Raw genomic sequence first — 21,960 nt, forward strand, 5'->3', positions numbered from 1 at the left:
AGGGCTTATGCCTGGAACATCGACTCTCCTGCTCGTCGGATGCTGCCTGACAAGCTGTGCTTTTCCATTGTCACACCTTTTGACCTTGACATCTTCCTATGTGCCAGGTATGACTCCAACCAGGTTATGGGAAAAAGACAAGAAATTGGCTGAAAGTTTTAATGCTGAGAAAATCAGTGTAGACATGGTGTGCCAAATGATCTCCTTCTGCATTGCCCCAATTCTAGTAAAGTACCTGTGCAGCATTCAGTTAGCTTGTGGTAAACATGGGTAATGCACTGTTATTGAACATTGAACAGTGCATACCAGATAGCAAATGCAGTCAAGCCAGATCCCAAGGATAACTCCCAAGATACTAATATGATGGGTCATTGGATCTCATTAAACTTCCCAAGAGACTACAATTCTTCACAATTGTTGATCCAGCCTCCCTCTCAAGAACTACACCATTCAAATCTGCTCCTGTTCTGATCAATGGCACTACTTTCCTGGGTCTATATTCCCTTGGACTCTGAAACTACACCCCAGTACTCATTCACAAGCATAATTCCAGCTCTTGACTGACAGCTAGCTTCATAAAACAGGATATGTTCTTGTACTTTCCCTGATATGTTCTTATACCTTGCTCAATTTTATGAAGCAAATACTGCTTTGGGACTTTTCAACCTGCACTTCCCCAGCTGCTCTGAAGTATTAATATTTACATGCTTCTCTGATCTCCTCACGACTTTCCCAAGAGCCAGAAACTTCTCCAGTTTCTCAGCTCTCCATTATGTTTTCTGAACCTTAACTCCAACACTTAGGCATTTACTAATTCCAAGAACTTCTTCCCAAGTTTGTTCTAACAGCACAAAGCCATCCAACTGTTCTCAATTCCTTTCTTGCAGGAGAGCTGAAAGTCAGTACTCCTGAGATGGAGTCTGACCCTCTCTCTACCTCCAACTATTTAAACTCTGTCCCCAGAAATGTTGTGCATTGTTGCTAGTTTTGTCACGAGAGTTGCAAAATTGTTACTGTGCAACAGGGGGGCTATTCACCTCATCATACATATATTCAGCCTCCAAATCAACAACTCATTCAATCATTTTACATCTTTGTTCTCTGGTTACAGACCTTCCTGCCACTGGAAACAGGTTCTTCATATTTGCTCTATCAAATCTCCCATTAACTTTCTCTGCTTAAGAAGCATTTTAGATGGCAATATCTGATCCTTTAGTTCAGTACTAGTTGATTGACAATGAAAATAGCATTTCAAACACCATTAACGCAATTCCTCTTTATAAAAGATAGCGATTAGTCAGTTGTATTAATTCATACTGCTACATTTCATATATCAGAAATGAAGAGACCGACATATTACTAAAGTATCTGAAATGGGAGAATAGTTTACTTTTGCATTGCATATTTTAACACCAACATATGTTAAATCCTAAACAGATTAAAATCATCACAGAATTTGTTCCAACTGTAACACAGTGGTAGTTTTCTTTCAAATATAGAACTGGGAGATTGGTTTGGAGAAGAATCATGAATGATTCCCAGGGGCCTATCCCTTTCTCTGTACAATGGCCATTTCCATTAGCTGACTAACTTTCAGTAGATCACATGTTGCTGTAGGGTAAGAAGCAATTTATCAGAGGTCAAACGGAACGCAAGTTAGGTATTACGTACATCAAACTCACTGTTGCTTGACAACCTGGGCCAACAAACATAATCATGGAGGGTTTTATTTTGACTGCAGGCCGATTTCCAGCAGTGTTCCAAAGGGATTGGTGCTGTGTCCGCTTTTGTTTGTCATTTATATAAATGATTTAGATGAAAATATACAAGGTGTTGTTAGTAAGTTTGAGGATGACACCAAAATTGGTAGCATAGTGAACACTGAAGGTTATCGAAGATTACAACCAGACTTTGATCAATTGGGTCAATGGGCTGAGGAGTGGCAGATGGAGTTCAATTTGAATAAATGTGAGATGTTGTACTTTAGTAAATCAAAAAAGGGCAAGACTTGCACAATTAAAAGTATGGCCTTGGGTAGTGTTGCTGAATAGTGACATCTATGTTTTAGGTACATAATGTTTTGAAGTTTGCTTCACATGTAGACAGGAGAAAGTGAGGTCTGCAGATGCTGGAGATCAGAGCTGAAAATGTGTTGCTGGAGAAGCGCAGCAGGTCAGGCAGCATCCAGGGAACAGGAGAATCGACGATTTGGGCTTATGCCCGAAGAAGGGCTTATGCCCGAAACGTCGATTCTCCTGTTCCCTGGATGCTGCCTGACCTGCTGCGCTTCTCCAGCAACACATTTTCAGTTCACATGTAGACAGGGTGGTTAAGAAGGCATTTAGCACACTTGCCTTCATTGCTCAAACCCTTGAGTAAAGGAGTCAGGAAGTCATGTTGAGGTTGTACATGACATTGGTGAGGCCTCTTCTGGAGTACTGTGCCCACTTCTGGTCACCCTGTAATAAGGCGGCTATTACCAAGCTGGAGAAGGCTCAGAAAAGATTTGCTGGGAATGGAAGGTTTGAGTTATAAGGAGAGACGAGATAGGCTGGGACTTTTCTCACAGGAACATAAAAGGTTGAGGTTTTTAAAATTATGAGGGGTAGAGATAAGGTGTGTGGCAGGTATATTTTCCCTAGGGTGTGGGATTTCAAGACGAGGAGGCTTTTTTTCCCCAAGGTGAGAGGATAAAGATTTTAAAAGTACATGAGGGGCAACGTTTTACACAAAGTGTGGTTCAGAAGCGGAATGAACATCCAAAGGAAGTGGTGGATGCAGGTACAGTTACAGTTACAATGTTGAAAAGACATTTAGATAAGTACACGAATAGGAAAGGATTTGGAGAGCTATGGGCTAAGTGCAGGCAAATGGGATTAGTTTAGTTTGGGGCTATGGTTGGCATGGACTGGTTGGACCCGAAGGGTACGTTTCCATGCTGTATGACTCTGTGATTATCTATATGACTATCATGGCAACAGGATTCCTCATCAAAGCAGAGATAGATGAGCTCACTTGCGACAGTGAAAGGGGTTGTCTGCAAGAATAAGCGAATAGTCATGAAATAATACAGGTGCCTGTCAGAAGAAGCTAGATAAAGACACACAAGGGAGGTAGATCCAGAAGGCTATGTTAATAAGTCAAGATGAAGGAGAATGGGAGGGGGCTCCTGTGATGTGTGAACATTTGTGTAGACACTTTGGTCTGCATGGCCTATTTCTGTAGTGTAAATTCAATGTAAAACCCTTTATCATTTAGTTTTTGGAGGCAATATGTGCAAGTATCACTTGTCATCTTTACAGCAAAGGCACAGGACAAGGGAGGTGATTTTCAATCTGATCTACAACATTCCATTACACCAAATGGGAACACTCATGCCTGAGTCAGAAATATAACTTGTGTTTGTGAAACTAGAACATATTGATATGACTTTTTCAAGAATGTGCTATTTCCCCTTCAGCTACTTCAAAAATGGATAATCCCCCAGGAAAACAAAGAAGATAAGTTATTGAAAATGGATGGAGATAATTGATACGTTATTGATCAAGAAATGCTTGGCACGGTTTGACAATATAAACATCCATTTTTAGTAGCAGTTATCACGTTCCTGGTCAAGCAATGACTTGATTTTAAAGTTGTCATCCTTTGTTTTCAAATTCTTCCGATGTATTCGCTTCCAACCCAGAAACCCTCTCAGATATCTGTGCTGATCTGATTCAGGCCTCTTGAGCAGCTTTGATTTTAATTGATGCACTAATCGGTGAATAGGCCTTCTGCTGCCTAGGCCCCAAACTTTCCTTCCTTAAATACTTCTACTTCTCGCTCCCTTGTAAACGCTCCTCAAAACTGACCTTGATGATGAAGTTATTCACAATTTTCCTTAATGATTGCCATGTTAGTTGCAGTTTTGATTTGTATTTTCCCGACAAAGTGCCTCAAATGTTCTAATGCATTATTAAAGATGCTATGCAAGTGCAAGTTGTTATTCCCTCAGAACTGACTTCAAACACAAAACATTTGCAGAAAAGGTTTTTCATGAATCCAAATCCTGCTTTTTGGTAAGGGGTGGCATTAGAGCCACTAAGTACAAAATTGCTTTGAATAAACTGGTTTCAATGTAGAAACATTTGCCTTTGACTTTGTTGTTTAATCTATTTATATCAAAAGATAGAAAGCTGATCCACAACTCAAAGTCTACAGAGGCTGAGATAGAAGCATTTGTGATTCCAATTGAGGTGTATACATCTTTAAAATATACTTGTTAAATTAAAATGGACAACATTTTGGGTTGTATGAATTGATTATTTTCTTCTTGGCAGATATCAAAATCTGAAAAGTTTAAAAAACTTACAGCAAGATAAAATTAATCAAAATAAAAGACAACTTTAACAATTTGTTTGAATGAGTTAGATCAACCCGGTTCTGAAAAAGATGCATAACAATTTCATTGTGTACAAAACTTTGTAGCAAATAATTAGCAAAACTCTGTTTCAATTATATTTCAAATGACCCATGCAAAGAGAACATAAAATGAAACAAATTGGAATAATTTGAAATTTTTGAATGAGATTTTTTTGATAGCACACAGTGAAAAGGTCACAAAAGTCCTGAAAATTTAACTCTGTTTCTCTTTTTACAGATGTTGCCAGACCTGCTAAGCCTTTTCCAGTATTTTCTGCTTTAATGTCAAGTTTTCCAGCATCAACAGTATTATGCATTAGTTGGAAGACAGCTCTGGATCAGCACTGCCTAAACTTCATTATATCTCATTGGAAAGATAGGTTTGACAAAGTCCCTTGCAACCTTCCCCAAAAGCCTTTGAAGTGGGTGAAAAGGGATTTTGAAACTTTTTTCTTTCCTTAAAAAGCTTGCTTTATTCATAGTTTCCTTAATTGAAGTGAAGTAATCTTGAACATAAGGAGGACTGAGGTATGTTCACAATTTCCAGCAAGTTTGTTTTAAATAAACCTTGCACCTTCCAAAATTGTGCACGTCTCTGGCAGCCACGCACACAGCTTAAGAACAGTGCTGGAGAACAGACTCCATAGTGAAACGCTAGTGACACAAACAAAGCAAAAACAAAAGCAAAATCAGTTAAAATTATGAATGAATGAATACGAGGACGGACAGATATGCTATGCACAATGTTTCAGCCTAAAAACTGCCAAGCTAATCTTCCGAGTTAATATAACCCTTGATTCTTTTTTTTAAAAACAATATAGCAAATCATTTTTATGTATATATTTCTATAAAAAGGCTGACTAATTTCCATGGCAGTAATCTGTTTGCTTAATCCAACACAATCTTTTACATCATTCTGGCTATTTGGTGCATTTCCTTTCCTTACAGTAGCCCCACCAGATGTGCAAATCAGTATCTGGATGGTGCCCATGAAAAGGAAATGCATCTTTTGTCCACACAAAAAAAGCTACAGTAATCACCAGAGTGAAAAGATAAAGTCACCGTAGTTGTACCGGACCTCAGGGTTACTCTTTCATTACAAGGAGACAACTGGTGGTGGTTTCAAAGGGAGGGTCACCACACCTCAGGCAAGGGGAGAGGTTGAGAAGGAGTGTCATGGTAACCTCAACTGTTGCAGGAATTGAACCCACACTGCTAGCGTCACTCAGCATTGCAGACCAGCCATCCAAGCTAACCAACCCCTAGCCACTGGAGTAAATGAGACATGTTACAATTGACAAGCTCAGAAGGTTATTTCAAGCCACTGTATGCTTTTAAAAAAAATTAGTGTATATACACCATCATATAAAGAGATAAATAAAAAACAAAAATGTGCACCCTGTACAAGTACAGTTTTAAAAATTAATTTTTTCAATAAAAATATAATTATTTCAAGTTCTCAGGGTAGCTTTGCTATATCGGCTAGCTGCATTTACACTGTTCTTTCCCTTCCACATCCTTTCCCCTCCCCGTCCACCAAAACAACTCGACATTTCCTCTTCAGTAACTGATGGGGGTGAAGCGTATATTCTTAATTTCCAGCTCCAGCTGTTTCACTCGAATTTCCTTTTGCCCCAACAGCTCACGTAGCCTTCGAATCTCTTCTTGTTGTCGGTAAAACATCTGCAGAAGCTGGACAAAAGTAAACCAGAAGTCATGTTTTTTCCCTCAAGAGAAACCATTTTTAATTGGAAAGCTTTGTTTGCTTTGATTAAATCTTTCAAGGGTTACGTTAGAAAAGCCTGAAGTGGCTGATCCAGGAAATGCTTATTAGCAAAACTGAGGGAGAGCTGGTGACTGAATACATGACTAGCTAAAGGACAGGCAGGCAGTCGTTTCCTCCTCAGAGGGTATTATGCAGCATTGTTGGCCAAGGAAATGGGAATGCAAAGTCAAACAACCAGTGACTAAAACCATCAAGACAATAATTCAGTGAATGAGCTGAGGACCTGCTTCACAGCAGAGCATACATAAATGAATGAAACACAGAGGGGTTTTGGACAGTACGTTTCAGAGAATTAGTATGCAGCTGTAGCAAGTGATTAGGAAGACAATTGCAATGTTGACGTGTATTGGAAGGGGACTGGAATATAAAAGTAAGGACATTCTGCTACAGTTGCAGAGAGTGCTGATGAGGCCACAACAGGAGGACCATGTGGAGTTTTGGTTTGCTTATTTCACAAACAATGTAAATGCATTAGAAGCAGTTCAGAGACAATTCACTCAACCAATACTTGGGGTAGGCTGGGGTGTTATCATACAAGCACAGGTGGGTTTGTATCTATTGGACTTTAGAAATAATGAAGAGTAACCTTATTCAAATACAAGGCCCTGAAGGGACTTGACATGTTAGATGCTTCCTTTGTGGGAGGCCCTAGAATTAGGCACATGGTTTAAAAACGAGGGATCCTCCATTCTAGACAGAGGTAAGGAGGATTTTCATTCCTCTCAGTCCTTGACAGTCTTTGGAATTCTTTTCCCTAGTGAGTGAAGGAGGCAGAGTCATTGAACACTTTAAAGGCAGAGGTAGACAAACTATGATGATAGGGATTAGATGGGAATATGGAGTTGAAGTTCTGATCTTATTGAATTGTAGAGCAAACTAGGAGGGGTCAAATATGGTACTTCTCCAAATTCATATGCTTACATGCAACAGACAAGGACAAACTGTTTCAAATGGCAAGAAAGTTGGTAACTAGAAAGCACAGATTTAAAATAACTGGCAAAAAAAAGCAGATATAACACAAGGGGAAAGTAAATTACAAAGTGAGTTATGATGATCTGGATTGCTTGAAAAGGGACAAAGCAGACAAAATCTGAAAGAGTAGATCCCATTGGGAACCACAAAGGTAATATGCTGTAGACCCAGAAGGAGTGGGCAGAATCCTTAAAAAATATGTTGCATCAGTCTTTACGATGGAAAAGGACAGTGAGGGTATAGATTTCAGGATGGATGGTGTGAAATATAAGAAGAAATTAACAGAGAGAGAAGAGTAGCTGGTTAAGCAGCTTCAAAAATGGATAAATCCATAGGCCTATTAGCGATGTAGCGGAGGCTGTTGAGGGAGGCAAGATATTAGGGGCCTTTGGCTCTAATTTTCAAATGCCCGCTGGTCACACGAGGTACCAAAGGACTACTAATGTTGACCCATTGTTAAAAAACGGAGGAAGGAATAGGCCAGAAAATTACAGCTCAGTCAATCTAATCTCAGTGATGGGGATGAGAATTAGAAATAATTCAGAGGAACAGAATATATCTGTACTCCAAGAGGTATGGATTAATCAGGGACAGTTCGCATTGATTTGTGAAAGGAAGGTCATGTTTTGACGAATTTAATTGAATCTTTTGAGGAGGAAACCAGACGCATTAATGAGGTAATGCATTTGATAATCACTTATATGGACTGCTTCAAAGCTTTTGATAAGCTGTCTCATCAAGAAAGCAAGAGCCCATGCAATCCAGGGCAAAGCTTTAGGTTGGAACCAAAATTGGCAGAGAGGTAGGAAGGACAGGATTGTATTACGAGAAATGTTTCTGTGTCTGGAAAGCTGTATTTCAATAGGCTGCCACGGGGCTCAGTGCTGGAGCTCTTCCTGTTTATGATGTACATTCATTCGGACTTAAACAATCAAGAAGTTTGTAACCTTCAGAAGGTCACATGACAATTGATCAAACCCCCCAGTTGATCAACTGGTAATTAGTAAGGTCAGCCTTAAACTGCGGAGGACATCAATGGAATGGTGAGCTGGCCAGAGGAGCGGCAAATGGAATTCAACCTGGAAAAGTGTGAAGTACTGCATTTGGGGAGGGCTAACAAGCCAAGGACAACACGCTGAATGGTAGGACCCTGGAAAGTACTGACAATCAGAGGGACCTTAACATGCATACCTATAGATCCCTGAAGGAAGGAGGGCTGTTTGATAAAGGCATTTGGGATACTTGCCCTTATTAGCTGAGTCGTAGAATACAAGAGTAGAGAGGTTACGCTGAAACTGTGTAAAACTCTGGTTAGGCCACACCTGGAGTACTGCATGCAGTCCAGTTAATGCACTGAAGTGAAATGTTTTCACCCAGAGGGTGATTGGAGTATGGAACTAACTGCCTGGAAGGGTAGCTGAAACAGAAACTCTCGTGATATTACAGCAGTGTTTAGATATTTACGTGTATTGCACAGACTCCAGTGCTACTGGCCAACTCTCCTGAATAGGTCCAATCAGGTTTTTTTGCAAATGGTGAGGAGATACTCTCAGAAACTCAGGGCGGGGACTAGAAAAGGATTGTAGATATCTGAAGGCATAGTCCAGCATTAGGTTGAGAAAACAAAATTCAATATAGGCTTTTATAATTCTATATATTTTTGAGAAAGTGTTTCTTAGCTGGAATAACATAAACACAAAAAAGAAATATATCTTTTTCTGCTTCTTATTTCATCATACCTCATTCTCTGTTTTAGGAACTGGACACTGTGACAGATCATAACCATTTGTGATGAAACCCTTCCTCTGATCTTGTACTTTCTCTGCATTCCTTTGTTCTTGAATGTCCGGAAATGTATTCGTTGTCACTTGTTCTTTTTTGGTGTGTCTAGATGGGTCCCACTGCTCACTTCCCGTTTTCAGAGGGGAAGACTGTGGGGTGTTAAAGCCAGGCTTTAAGGAGATGAATATAGGATCTGAAACAACAGAAGAGAAAAAATGTGACTGAACCAAAAATATGAACCAAAAGGAAAGGAGTTAAGACAATGAATAATGAGCAAACTTATTGAGATGCAAAGTTGTCACATGCATGGGTAGATGCCAGATTTGGGCCTCTGAATCAGATAGGCATGAGTTTAAGAGTCACTCCTGGGAGTTGAACCGAAAATTTCAAACAGTTTTCCCGTGTAGTGCTGAGGGTGTGCTGCACCTTCGGGATGGTTATTGGGCGATCAGCCTGTCACAGATGCTGGTCAGTAGCTTGCAGGCCCAGCTGGGGTTGGCCCAGTGAGGGGGCTAGTGAGACTGCATGTGGAAAGCCTCCAGCATGGAGTGACTGCAGTCCATAGAAGAACTGCAATGTTTAACGTTTAACTTTATTTCTTTATTTTCCCTAATTTGTACTAGGAAGAACTGTAATGTAGAACTTTTAGCCGTTTTCTTTATTTCTCCATTTCTGTGGCTTACTTTAGTATTTATTTTTGTTTTACCTTAGATTTGTAACTAGGTACTTTATATTGAAGATGGTGCTGAGTGTGGTGACATTACACACTTTTCACTATACTCCTGTATTTCTGTACCTTGAGTGCACATGACAATAAAACCTAACTCTAATTCTTTTGGAATTGAAGTTAATTTGTTAAATGATTCTCATTTGGCGAGATGGAAAGTTTTCCTTTGTAGAGGAAGTTGATTGGTCAGTTCTGCATTTCTCTCCTGACAACATTAGTGCCTCAGCTGCCTCCCACTCACCCCATTCTTTTTTTACATCCACCTGTTAAGAGGTGTTATTATATACTTCTGGATCAGGTGGGACTCAAACCCATCCTCCTGGCTCAGATGTAGGAACGCAACCACTCCATCACGAACCCCCCTCCCCCCTTCCCAGCACCCTTTATATTTTCTTCTTTTTCACATCTGGAAGGGCTCTCACACCCAACTGAACATGTTTTGTTCCATCACTAAATCACCCTTTAGCACTGAGTCACAAATCTTTCCAATTAATCAAATTATGGGCAATGCCAAGCAAGGACAATACAGACCACCAAAGATGAGGGAGAGGTAGGGGGCAAAATCTAAATATAGTAGGAAGGGGGTGGGGGAGGAATAAAGGACCCCCATTCCCTGCATGCCCTCCTTTCTGAAAAGTCATTGAGAGTATCAGTGAATATTGCATGCTCCCTCTCCAAAAACACACAGGCATGAACATAGCCATGGAAGAGGGGCAGACAATAAGTGACTTAAGACCCTTCGCACAGCCTATCCTGACCCAACTTGTCCAGGCCCAGGAGCAGACCAATGAGAAAATCCTCTGACTTGCTCACAGCCCACTGCACCAGATGCCCAAAGATAGGGAACATAAGGCTGAACTGCAACCAAAATCACAACAGGTTTTTCAAATAACCAGAAATCACCCAAAACCAATATAAACATAGTACATGGATTCCACAAGGCAACAAAATACTGTTAGCCGTAAACCACTGAAATCTGTATTGTTCTTTCATTAATTTACGCAAGATGTGGGCATCGCTGGCTGGCCAGCATTTATTGCCCATCCCTATTTGCCCTTGAGAAGGTGGTGGTGAGCTGCCTTCTTGAACCGCTGCAGTCCACCTGCTGTGGATTGACCTACAATGCCTTTAGGGAGGGAATGGTAGGATTTTAACCAAATGACAGTGAAGGAACAGCGATATATTTCCAAATCAGGATGGTGAGTGGGTTAGCGGGGAACTCGAAGGTGATGGTGTTCCCATGTAACTGCTGCCCTTGTCCATCTGGATGGAAGTAGTCATGGGTTTGGAAGGTGGTGTTTGAATTTCTGCAATGCATCTTGTATATAGTACACACTGCTGCTACTGAGCAATCAAGCGGGTTGCTTTGCTCTAGATGGCTTCAAGTTTCTGGAGCGTTGTTGGGACTACACATATCTAGGCATTGACGAGTATTCCATCACACTCCTGACTTGTATGTTGTCGATAGTAGACAGGTTTTGGGCACAGTCAGGTGGTGAGTTACTTGACGCAGTGTTCTTAGTCTCAGACCTGCTCTTGTAGCCAGAGAGTGTTTATGTGGCAAGTCCAGTTGAGTTTCTGGTCAATGGTAGCCCCCACGATTTTGATAGTGGGGAATTCAGTGATGGTAACACCACTGAATGTAGAGGTGATGGTTAGATTGCCTATTCTTAGAAATGGTCATTGCCTGGTATTTGTGTGGCGTAAATGTTACTTGTCACTTGTCAGCCCAAGCTTAAGTATTATTCAGACGTTGTTGCATTTGAATATGGACTGCTTCAGTATCTGAGGAGTCACAAATGGTGCTGAACATTGTGCAATCAGCTAATGTCTCCACTGCTGACGTTATAATGAAGAGAAGGTCGTTGATGAAGCAGCTAAAGATGGTTGGACCTAAGACACTAACCTCAGGAACTCCTACAGAGATATCCTGGAGCTGAGATGACTGACCTCCAACAACTGCAACCATCTTCCTACGTGCCAGGTATGACTCTAACCAGTGGAGAATTTGCCCCCTGACATCAACTGATTTCAGTTTAGCTAGCGCTCCTTGATGCCACACATGGTCAAATGCAGCTCGATCAAGGGCTATCACTCTCACCTCACCTCTGGAATTCACTCTCTTGTCCATGTTTGAACCAAGGCTTTAATGAGATTTGGAGCGGAGTAACCCTGGTAGGACCCAAACTAGACATCTGTAAACAGGTTATTGCTGAGCAGGTGATGCTTGATAGCACTGTTGATGACACCTTCCATCAAGAGTAGGTGGAGGGCTGGTAATTGGCTGAGTTGGATTTGTACTGCTTTTTACACACAGGACATATCTCGGCAATTCTCCACATTGGCTATGGGAGCGACACGTTCTGGAGCACAAGTCTTCAGTACTATTGTCAGAATGTTGTCAGGGCCCATAACCTTTGCAGTATTCTATGTTTCTAACCATTTCTTGATGTCACATGGACATCAATCTGAGCAGATGCAGTTTTGGTTTAACAACTCATCGGGAAGGTGGCCGCTCCGATGATGCAGCACTCCCTCAGTGCCTGAATATTTGCTATCAGCCACTCTGGCCACTGCTTTGTTGATCATTAAACTGGAGCATGAAACTTGTCTTCAACACAAGTCTGCTGAATGCCAATCATTATGACAACAAAATGCTGCAATCTGCTCATTGAGATTCCCAGCAGTCTACCAACATGCCATCCAGTTTAAACTATTGTGTTCAAGTTTTGGAATGGGACTTGAACCTATTTTCTGCCACAGAGAGTGCAAACATAATCAAATCAAGGATATTCAGGGTTTATTTAAAAAGGAACTTTTTTTATTTATCTTTTCAAGAGATAGGGATGTCATTTTTCCTCCATATTAATTGCTCTTGAGCTAAGTGGCTTGCTGGGTCAGTTAAGAATCAACCACATTGTTCTGGATCTGAAGTCACATGTAGGACAGACCGGGTAAATACAGCAGATCTCCCTCCCTCAAGGGCATTCGTAAATCAGGTGAGATTGTTTTCGAATAACAATCCATGAAAGTTGTCATTGTTACAATTACTGAGACTGGCTTTATATTGCATTTTTTAAAATTATTCAATTTGAATTTCACAAGCTGCCCTGTCCCAGAGCCAGGATCTCAAGGTTACCACTCAGTAGCAACACCACAATGCCACCACCTCTCCTTATTCTCCCATTTTCCAAGGTAATAGGGATAAAGATGCCAAGCTTCTTCTATTAACCATGTCAGCTAACTGAGCTGAAAGAGGCCAGAAAATGCTTCAGCAAATATGTAATAGCAGCATAATCACCTCTGAGATTGGGGACATGCCTGACTGAGGTTAATATGTCCAATAGTGAGAGAGTCTACAGCAGTAATCGTCTGTTCACAATCTTTAGCATATTACCAACAATAGCCAAAGCCCTGTGTCTTAGATAATTAACCACATTGACTTGAAGGTTGCTGATTACTTGAGGGGAAGAGCACAGATGCATTACAGGGGAAAGATCAATAAATATTCAAGGGGAAAAGCCGGAGATAGCACTCCTGTTCACCTGAATGTGGAAAACACGTCTAGAAGTGGATTTCACAGAATCCCTACCGGCCATTCAGCCCATGGAGTCCACAAAAAGCATCCTACCCAACCACCTACCCTATTGCTATAACACTGCATGTCCTGTGGCTAACCCACCTAACACTATGGAGCAATTTAGCATGGCCAAGCCACCTAATCTGCACATCTTTGGACTGTGGGAGGAAACCAGAGCACCCGGAGGAAACCTATGCAGATATGGGGAGAACATGCAAACTCCACACAGACACTCAAGACTGGATTTGAACCCGGGTCCCTGGCATTGTGAGGCAGCAGTGCTAACCACGAAGCCACCATGTCACAAATTCCAGGACATCCCTTTCCTGGCCCTATTGCTTTCGATCCTATCTTCATTTCTTAGATTTACAGAGAAAATAGATTCTTGATTTTCAACCACAATGTTCATGATCTTGAATGGAGAACCAAGTATTTTTGTGCCTGAATATTTGCTACCAGCCACTCTGGCCACTGTTTTGTTGATCATTAAACCAGAGCATGAAACTCGTCTTAGAACATAGAAAAGTACAGCACAGAACAGGCCCTTTGGCCCACGATGTTGTGCTGAGATTTAATCCTAATGTAAAATATAGTAACAACCTACGCACCCCTCAACTCACTGCTATCCATGTGCATGTCCAGCAGTCGCTTAAATGTCCCCAATGACTCTGCTTCCACCACCACAGCTGGCAACGCATTCCATGCAATCACAACTCTCTGTGTAAAAAACGTACCTCTAACGTCTCCTTTATACCTTCCTCCTAATATCTTCAAACTATGACTTCTCGTACCAGTCAATCCTGCCCTGGGAAAGAGTCTCTGGCTATTGACTCTATCTATTCCTCTCATTATTTTGTACATCTCGATCAGGTCTCCCCTCTTCCTCCATCTCTCCAGAGAGAAAGGTCCGAGCTTATTCAACCTTCCTTCAGAAGGCAAGCCCTCCAGTCCAGGCAGCATCCTGGTAAACCTTCTTTGCACCCTCTCCAAAGCCTCTGTATCTTTCCTATAGGAGGGCGACCAGAACTGAACACAATATTCCAAGTGTGGAGCTGCAGCAAAACCTCATGGCTCTTAAACTCGATACCCCTGTTAATGAAAGCCAAAACACCGTATGCTTTCTTAACAACCCTATCCACTTGTGTGGCAACTTTGAGGGATCTATGTACTTGCACATCCAGAACCCTCTGTTCCTCCACACTGCCAAGAATCCTGTCTTTAATCCTATTTTCAACATTTGAGTTCCACCTTCCAAAATGCATCACTTTGCATTTATCCAGATTGAACTCCATCTGCCATTTCTCTGCTTCTGTCTATGTTGCGCTGCAGCCTGCAGTAGCCCTCTATTCTATTAATGACACCTCCAACCTTTGTGTCATCTGCAAATTTACTAACCCACCCCATAACCTCCTCATCCAAGTCGTTTATAAAAACTACAAAGAGCAGAGGCTCAATTACAGAGCCCTGCGGGACCCCACTCAACACCGTCCTCCAGGCAGAATACTTTCCATCTACAACCACTCTCTGCCTTCTGTCAGCCAGCCAATTCTGAATCCAGATAGCCAAATCTCCCTGTATCCCATACTTCCTAACTTTATGAATGAGCCTACCATGAGGAACTCTATCAAATGCCTTGTTTAAGTCCATATACACCACATCCACTGCTCAACCGTTGTCGACCTGTCTTGACACCTCCTCAAAGAACTCAATAAGATTTGTGAGACATGACCTGCCCCTCACAAAGCCATGCTGACCGCCTTTAATCACACTGTGCTTTGCCAAATAGTCATAAATCCTATCCCTCAGAATTCTTTCCAAAACTTTGCTGACCACAGACGTAAGACTGACTGGTCTGTAATTGCCAGAGATTTCCCTATTATCCTTCTTGAAAAGAGGAACAACAGTTGCCTCCTTCCAATCCTCTGGTACGACTCCCATGGAGAGTGAGGAGGCAAATATCCTTGCCAGCGGCTTAGCAACCTCCTTTCTCGATTCCCAGAGCAGCCTAGGATAAATCTGCTCTGGCCCTGGGGACTTATCAATCTTAATGTTTTCCAAATTTCTAGCACATCAACTTCATCAATCTTGATCTGGTCAAGACTGTATCCCAGCTCCTCTAAGTTTTCATTTATAACAAGTTTCCTTTCCTTGGTGAAAACCGAAGCAAAAAACTCATTTAGGGCTTTCCCTATCTGCTTAGACTCCATACACAAATTCCCTCCACTATCCCTGATCTGCCCTACCTTCTCCCTGATCATTTTCTTATTCCGCAAGTAAGAGTAAAATGGCTTTGAGTTCTCCCTAATCCTTCTTGCCAAGCCTTTTCGTGCCCCCTCCTGGCTCTCTTCAGTCCATTTCTGAGTTCCTCTCTAGTAAGCCTGTAATCCTCTAAAGCTGTGCTAGATCCTTGCTTCCTCCATCTTACGTAAGCTGCCTTCTTCCTTTTGATGAGAAGTTCCTCTGTTCTCGTCATCCAAGGTTCCTTAGTCTTACCTCTTCTTGCCTGCCTCAGAGGAACAAATTTGTGCATCACTTGCAACAACGGCTCCTTAAATAGTCTCCACATGTCTACTGTGCCCTTCCGGTGGAACAATTGCTCCCAGTCTATACTTCCCAACTCCTGCCTGATAGCATCATAATTTCCTTTTCCCCAATTAAATATCTTCCCTCGGTAATTGCTCCTTTCACTTTCCAATGCTATGCTAAATGTGAGGCAGTTGTGATCACAGTCACCAAAGTGCTCTCCCACCGCAAGATCCGACACCTGTCCTGGCTCGTTGCCGAGCACCAAATCCAAAATGGCCTCTCCCCTCATCAGTCTGTCGACATACTGAGTAAGGAAACCCTCCTGAACACACCTGACAAAATTGGCTCCATCCAAATCATCTACACTTAGGAGGTTCCAGTCGCTATTGGGAAAGTTGAAATCACCTATAACAACAACCCTGCTACTTTTGCATTTTTCCAGAATCTGCCCGCCTGTGAGATCTTCAATCTCTCTACTGCTATTAGGTGGTCTATAGAAAACCCCCAATGTGGTGGCTGTTCCCTTGCTGTTCCTGACTTCCACCCATACTGACTCAGTAGACAAAACTTCCTCAACAACCTTCGTTTCTGTAGCTGTGATGCACTCTCTGATTAGCAATGCTACACCCCCTCCTCTTTTTCCACCCTCCCTGTTCTCTTTAAACGTTCTAAACCCTGGAACATCAAGCAACCACTCCTGCCCCAGTGAAATCCACATCTCCGTTATGGCCACAACATCGTAGTCCCAAGTACTGCTCCATGCTCTAAGTCTGTCACTCTTATTTCGGATACTCCTTGCATTAAAGCATACACACTTTAACCGATCCCTTTGTTTCATCGCGTGAGAAACCTTCCTTTTAGATTCAATATATCCTGTCACTGACACGTCTGCAACTGTCCCCCTCTCAGACATGTGGCTCTGATTCCCACCCCCCTGCCAAATTAGTTTAAACCCTCCCGAATCGCACGAGAAAATCTCCCACCCAGGACATTTGTATCTTTCCAGTTCAGGTGCAACCCATCCTTCATGTACAGGTCCCACCTTCCCCAGAAGGTATCCCAATGCTTTAGGTATCTGAAGCCCTCCCTCCTGCACCAGCCTCGCAGCCACGTGTTAAGCTGCTTTCGCTGACTGTTCCTCATCTCACTATCTCATGGCACCGGTAGCAAACCTGAAATCACTACTCTACTGGTCCTGTTCTTCAGCTTCCTGTTCTGTACCTAACTGTCTGTAGTCACCTTTCAGATCCTCAGTCCCTTTCCTGGCTATATCATTGGTGCCAATATGTACCAGGTTTTCTGGCTGCTCACCCTCCTCCTTCAAAATCTTGCAAAACCTGATCGGCAACATCCCAGACCCTGGCACCAGGGAGGCAACATACCTTCCAGGAGTCCTGTTCCTGACCACAAAATCTCCTGTCAATCCGTCTAACTATTGAGTCCCCTACCACTAGTGCTTTTCTATTTCCCACTTTTCCTTTTGAGCCACAGTGCCAGACTCAGTGCCAGATCTGACAACTATGGCTTCCCCTGGTAGGCTGTCCCCACCAGCAGTATCCAAAACGGTATACTTATTGCTGAGGGGAACGGCCACAGGGGATCCCTGCTCTGACTGTCGGTTCCCTTTCCTCCCCCTGACAGTAACCCAGCTGTCCTTATCCTGTGTCTGGAGAGTGACCATCTCTCTGTACATCCTCTCAATTTCCCCCTCAGCCTCCCAGATGACCCGTAGTTCATCCAGCTCCAGTTCCCTAACTCCGGTTTCGAGGAGCTGGAGTTGGGTGCACTTCCCGCAGATGTAGTCGGCAGAGACATGTGAAGTGTCTCTCACCTGCCACATTCTGCAGGAGGAACATGCAACTGCCCTAACGTCCATAACCCGTTACTCTGATAGCCCACACAGAACTAAACAAAAGAAGGAAAAACAAAGAAATCTCACCTACTTAAAAACCTTCCCAGAAGTCCTTCGCTCCTCCCTCACACCTCTCGGCAAATGGAGGCCCTGACGCCTGAAATGAGTCTTTTAAACGGTAAGACAATTCAGCAAGGCCCCGGGGAGAACACAAGTCTGCTGAACGTCAATCATTACGGCAACAAAATGCGGCAATCTGCTCATTGAGATTCCCAGCAGTCTACCAATGTGTCATCCAACCTCATGAACACTAACCCATCTACTGTCAATGAGTCGAGTATTAATTTGGTGATGCGATTAAACCAGGATTAGTAATTTTAAGAAAGATATTACAGGAATCAAGTTTATCTCTTCCTAAAGAGAAATTAAGAAGTGCAACTCATTCCCAGTTTATCATAGAACATAGAACTATACAGCGCAGAACAGGCCCTTCGGCCCTCGATGTTGCGCTGACCTGTGAACTATTCTCAGCTCGTCCCCCGACACTATCCCAAAATCATCCATGTGCTTATCTAAGGACTGTTTAAATCTCCCTAATGTGGCTGAGTTGACTACATTAGCAGGTAGGGCATTCCATGTCCTTACCACTCTGCGTAAAGAACCTGCCTCTGACAGGTTCTTTAGTGGGTGGCATTAGTGGGCGGCACGGTGGCACAGTGGTTAGCACTGCTGCTTCACAGCGCCAGAGACCCGGGTTCAATTCCCACCTCAGGCGACTGACTGTGTGGAGTTTGCACGTTCTCCCCGTGTCTGCGTGGGTTTCCTCCGGGTGCTCCGGTTTCCTCCCACCATCCAAAGATGTGCAGGGTCAGGTGAATTGGCCATACTAAATTGCCCGTAGTGTTAGGTAAGGGGTAAATGTAGGGGTATGGGTGGGTTTCGCTTCGGCGGGTCGGTGTGGACTTGTTGGGCCGAAGGGCCTGTTTCCACACTGTAATCTAATCTAATCTAATCTAATCTAATCTAATCTAATCTAATCTAATCTGTTTAAATCTATCACCCCTCAATTTGTAGTTATGCCCTGTGGTGAAAGGGTTAAAATTGTGTCCCAATACATGTGTGAATCTAACCGAAAATGGAAGGTGTCGCTTAGTCCCGTGTGAATCTTATTATACACCTTCCCGTGTGAATCTTCTTATCTGTATGTAACCAGAATGGAATGTGTTTTTTAGCCTTGCTCTGCTGTTCACATGAATGTTTATATCTGGAAAAGAGTATATCAGCGGGAAAAGTCTCCAGTTCGGTAGAGTCTGCTCCGGGGTTGCGTTTAACCGCCGAGCGTGGGTTGTTGGCAACCGCTCTACGAGAACTGACGGCTCCCAGTTCCGGTAATACGTAGAGTGAGTATAAACCAGACCCGTTGTAAGTACGAGACCTGGTTGTGGCGACGCTGCGGGGAATAAAACACTTATATTCTAGCAGACTCGCCTCTTGGCTGTTTGTTCTGTGTCAGACTACTTTCCTGCGAGCCTGGTCCTTGACCTTGAGAATTTTTTAAAAACATTTTGGCGTAGTCGGCAGGATCAATCGCAATTGAGGAAAGATTTTGATACAGAACAATGTTTTGGAAAAAGGCTAAGAAACCAGAGGAACAAACTGTGGAGGTCCCGACCGTCCCGGGATGGCATGGACCGTGGCATGGCGTGGCAGTTTGTTTGAGAAATGGTGGGGGGCGACCGGAGAACTGGGAGGCCGAGGGCGTAGGAACCCCAGGGTCGCTGCTGTCCACCCTTGAGAGGATCCCAGTCCTGCCGAAGAACCCCTTGCCTGGGGTACAGCGGAGGATGTGGGCCTGTGCGGCGGCTTGTAGACAACAGTCAGACAAGCGCCAAAAAGCTGAAGCAGAATTAGCCCTCCTGAAACATGAGCAGGGACTCAGTTCGGGAGATGCCTCTATGTTGAGGCAGGAAATTATGAAGTTAAAAGCTGAATTGACAGCATTAACTGAACTAGCAGGACGAACTATTATGTATCTGTCTGCTAAGAAACGGAAAGAGAAAAGGAAGGTCCCTCGAACCCCGGACCCGGTACAAGTACGGGCGTTTGTAGCCCAGTTAAATAACGGGGATCGGTGGGATATCGATCATTGGGATGGGAACATTTGGGGAGATTCAGATGATCAGTACGAAGAGGACCCACCCGTACTCCAAGCTAAACCAGTGGTTAGGAGAAAGCAGGTTCAGAGACGTCTCCCAGTGCAACGGGAGGTAATGTTAGATGAGGAAGGAAACCCTATACGGAATGAACAAGGGGAGGCAATTATGCATGAATTACCGCGGGCTCAGCCTCCTGCAGAATTCTCTGAATTAATGGAAGACTTCACTACCGATGAGGTGCTGTTTATCACCCAGAAAACCCGACGTAATCCTGGGGAGCCGTTAGAGCTATGGCTAATTCGGCTCCTCGAGGAAGGGGGGCAACAAGTGCAGGTAGACTATCAGGATGCTCCCAAGTTTGGTGGATTAGCAAAGGATGCTGCCATAGACCTGGGGTACCGCAGACAAGCCAAGGATATGGTAATAGATCGCAGTATGGGGACCTTATTTGGGATGTATGCCAGGGCAGTGGCCGAACAGTATCCCTTCCCGTCCGATTGGCCCCCCTTGGAAGGAACTTGGACAACAATTAAGGAAGGGGTTCAGAGGCTAACCAGTTTGTGTGTGCGGGATGCCCTGTTGCTGGGAGTGCTGGACGAGGTAGATAACACAAATGTTAGTAGACAGACTAGAGACCACCTAGTGAAGACTGCCCCCCCCCCCATTATAAACCACTGTTATTAACCATAATGTTGAGTGGACGGGGAGAAACCCTAGGAGATGCCCGTAGTATGATGAGGGAGATGGGTGGTTTGGGGGATTGGGGACCCACAACCCGTGCTTCTCAGGGGGGCACGGAGGGGCGTCGCCCTGAGGCTCGGGCAGGGGGAAAAGTAAACCCTAATCAAGGAAGTAACCAAGGCCCCTCACGGCGTGCTTTGTGGCAAGCTTTGATACGGGCGCAGGTCCCAGCATCGGAGATTGATGGCCTACCTACACCGGAATTAAAAGACTTATGCAGACGAAAGGGACTGAAGGTGTCCCGGGTAGAGACGGAGTCCCGACCCACTATGGAAGACCTAGTGGAATTACTAACACAAAAATGTCAGACACGGGGTCCGGTTGTTAATGAGCCTCGAAGGGGTAGAACTTCCACTTCCCAGCGGTGGGAATCCTCGGAGGACGAGGAGGAGGAGGAGGTACGGCCTCCCCTCCGAGAGTGTTATAAAGTGGATAGGCGTGGCCGGAAACCTAGTAAGAAAGGCAAGAACAAAGAAGGGCGAGGCAAACGTCTTTACCCAGTGCTGTCTGGGGAAGATGAATGGGAGGAACAATAGGAATCGGGCCAAGCCCCAAGGGTTTGCCCACGAACGAGCCAATGGTCAGCAGACGACATTCGACCTCATGTATCATTGACTATCTATTGGCGCAAATCCGTCCAAACCGTTATGGCTCTAGTGGACACAGGGGCGGAGGCCACCTTAATCTATGGGACGCCCCATAAGTTTAAAGGAACCCCAGTCATGCTGGTTGGGCTGGGAGGTAATCTGATTGAAGGAAAAACAGTACAATTGCCCCTAAAGATAGGTACAATGCCCATTAAAACTTATTCAATTATCATTACACCGGTTAGAGAATGGATCCTGGGAATGGACATTCTGGCCGGTTTAACACTTCACCTCCAACAAGGGAAGTTTGAATTTGGAATCACGAAAATGGCTTTGCGCTGTAGGACGGTGTTAGTGGGAAAGGTTAAAATGGACCCCTTCCCCATCCCGATCGCCGATCGCGTAATAAGTCTTAGACAGTATAGGATTCCCGGCGGACATAAAGAAATATCCGCCACAATTAAGGATTATTTGGAAGCGGGAGTGCTTAGGACATGCACCACGGCGTGGAATAACCCCTTATGGCCCGTACATAAAGCCGATGGGTCATGGCGGATGACGGTAGATTATCGGCAACTAAACCGTCACACTCCGGCCTTGACGGCAGCGGTCCCGGATGCCGTCACTATTATAGGACGAATCCAACATCATCCAGGGGTGTGGTACGGAGTAATTGATTTGGCTAATGCCTTCTTCACAATTCCTATTCCCGAAGATAGGCAGGAACAGTTCGCATTCACTTGGGAGGGTAGACAATTCACGTTCACGCGATTGCCCCAAGGATATCTGCATAGCCCTACTATCTGCCACCGGATAGTTGCAGAACACTTGGCTGCCTTTAAAGTGCCTG

At 43.8% G+C, this 21,960-nt stretch overlaps 1 protein-coding gene across 3 annotated transcripts in view; it reads right to left on the reverse strand.

The window, feature by feature from the left end:
* Positions 1-2,299: 2,299 nt before the first annotated feature.
* Positions 2,300-21,960, reverse strand: part of LOC122563055 (coronin-2B-like) — a 174,003-nt gene continuing 154,342 nt past the window's right edge. For 2 of the 3 annotated variants that reach the window (XM_087995936.1, XM_087995942.1), the window contains 2 exons: positions 8,899-9,134; positions 2,300-6,093 (listed from right to left, as the gene is read on the reverse strand). In XM_087995936.1, coding sequence (XP_087852062.1) covers positions 5,962-6,093; positions 8,899-9,134 — 368 coding nt within the window. In that variant the 3' untranslated portion in view covers positions 2,300-5,961. The remainder of the gene's footprint in view (positions 6,094-8,898; positions 9,135-21,960) is intronic. The other variant, XM_043716406.2, reaches the window with a different exon arrangement.

The sequence above is a fragment of the Chiloscyllium plagiosum genome, unplaced genomic scaffold (genome assembly GCF_037043375.1).
Source record: "Chiloscyllium plagiosum isolate Xiang-an unplaced genomic scaffold, Cpla_swu_hap1 HiC_scaffold_2, whole genome shotgun sequence".
Classification (NCBI taxonomy): domain Eukaryota; kingdom Metazoa; phylum Chordata; class Chondrichthyes; order Orectolobiformes; family Hemiscylliidae; genus Chiloscyllium; species Chiloscyllium plagiosum.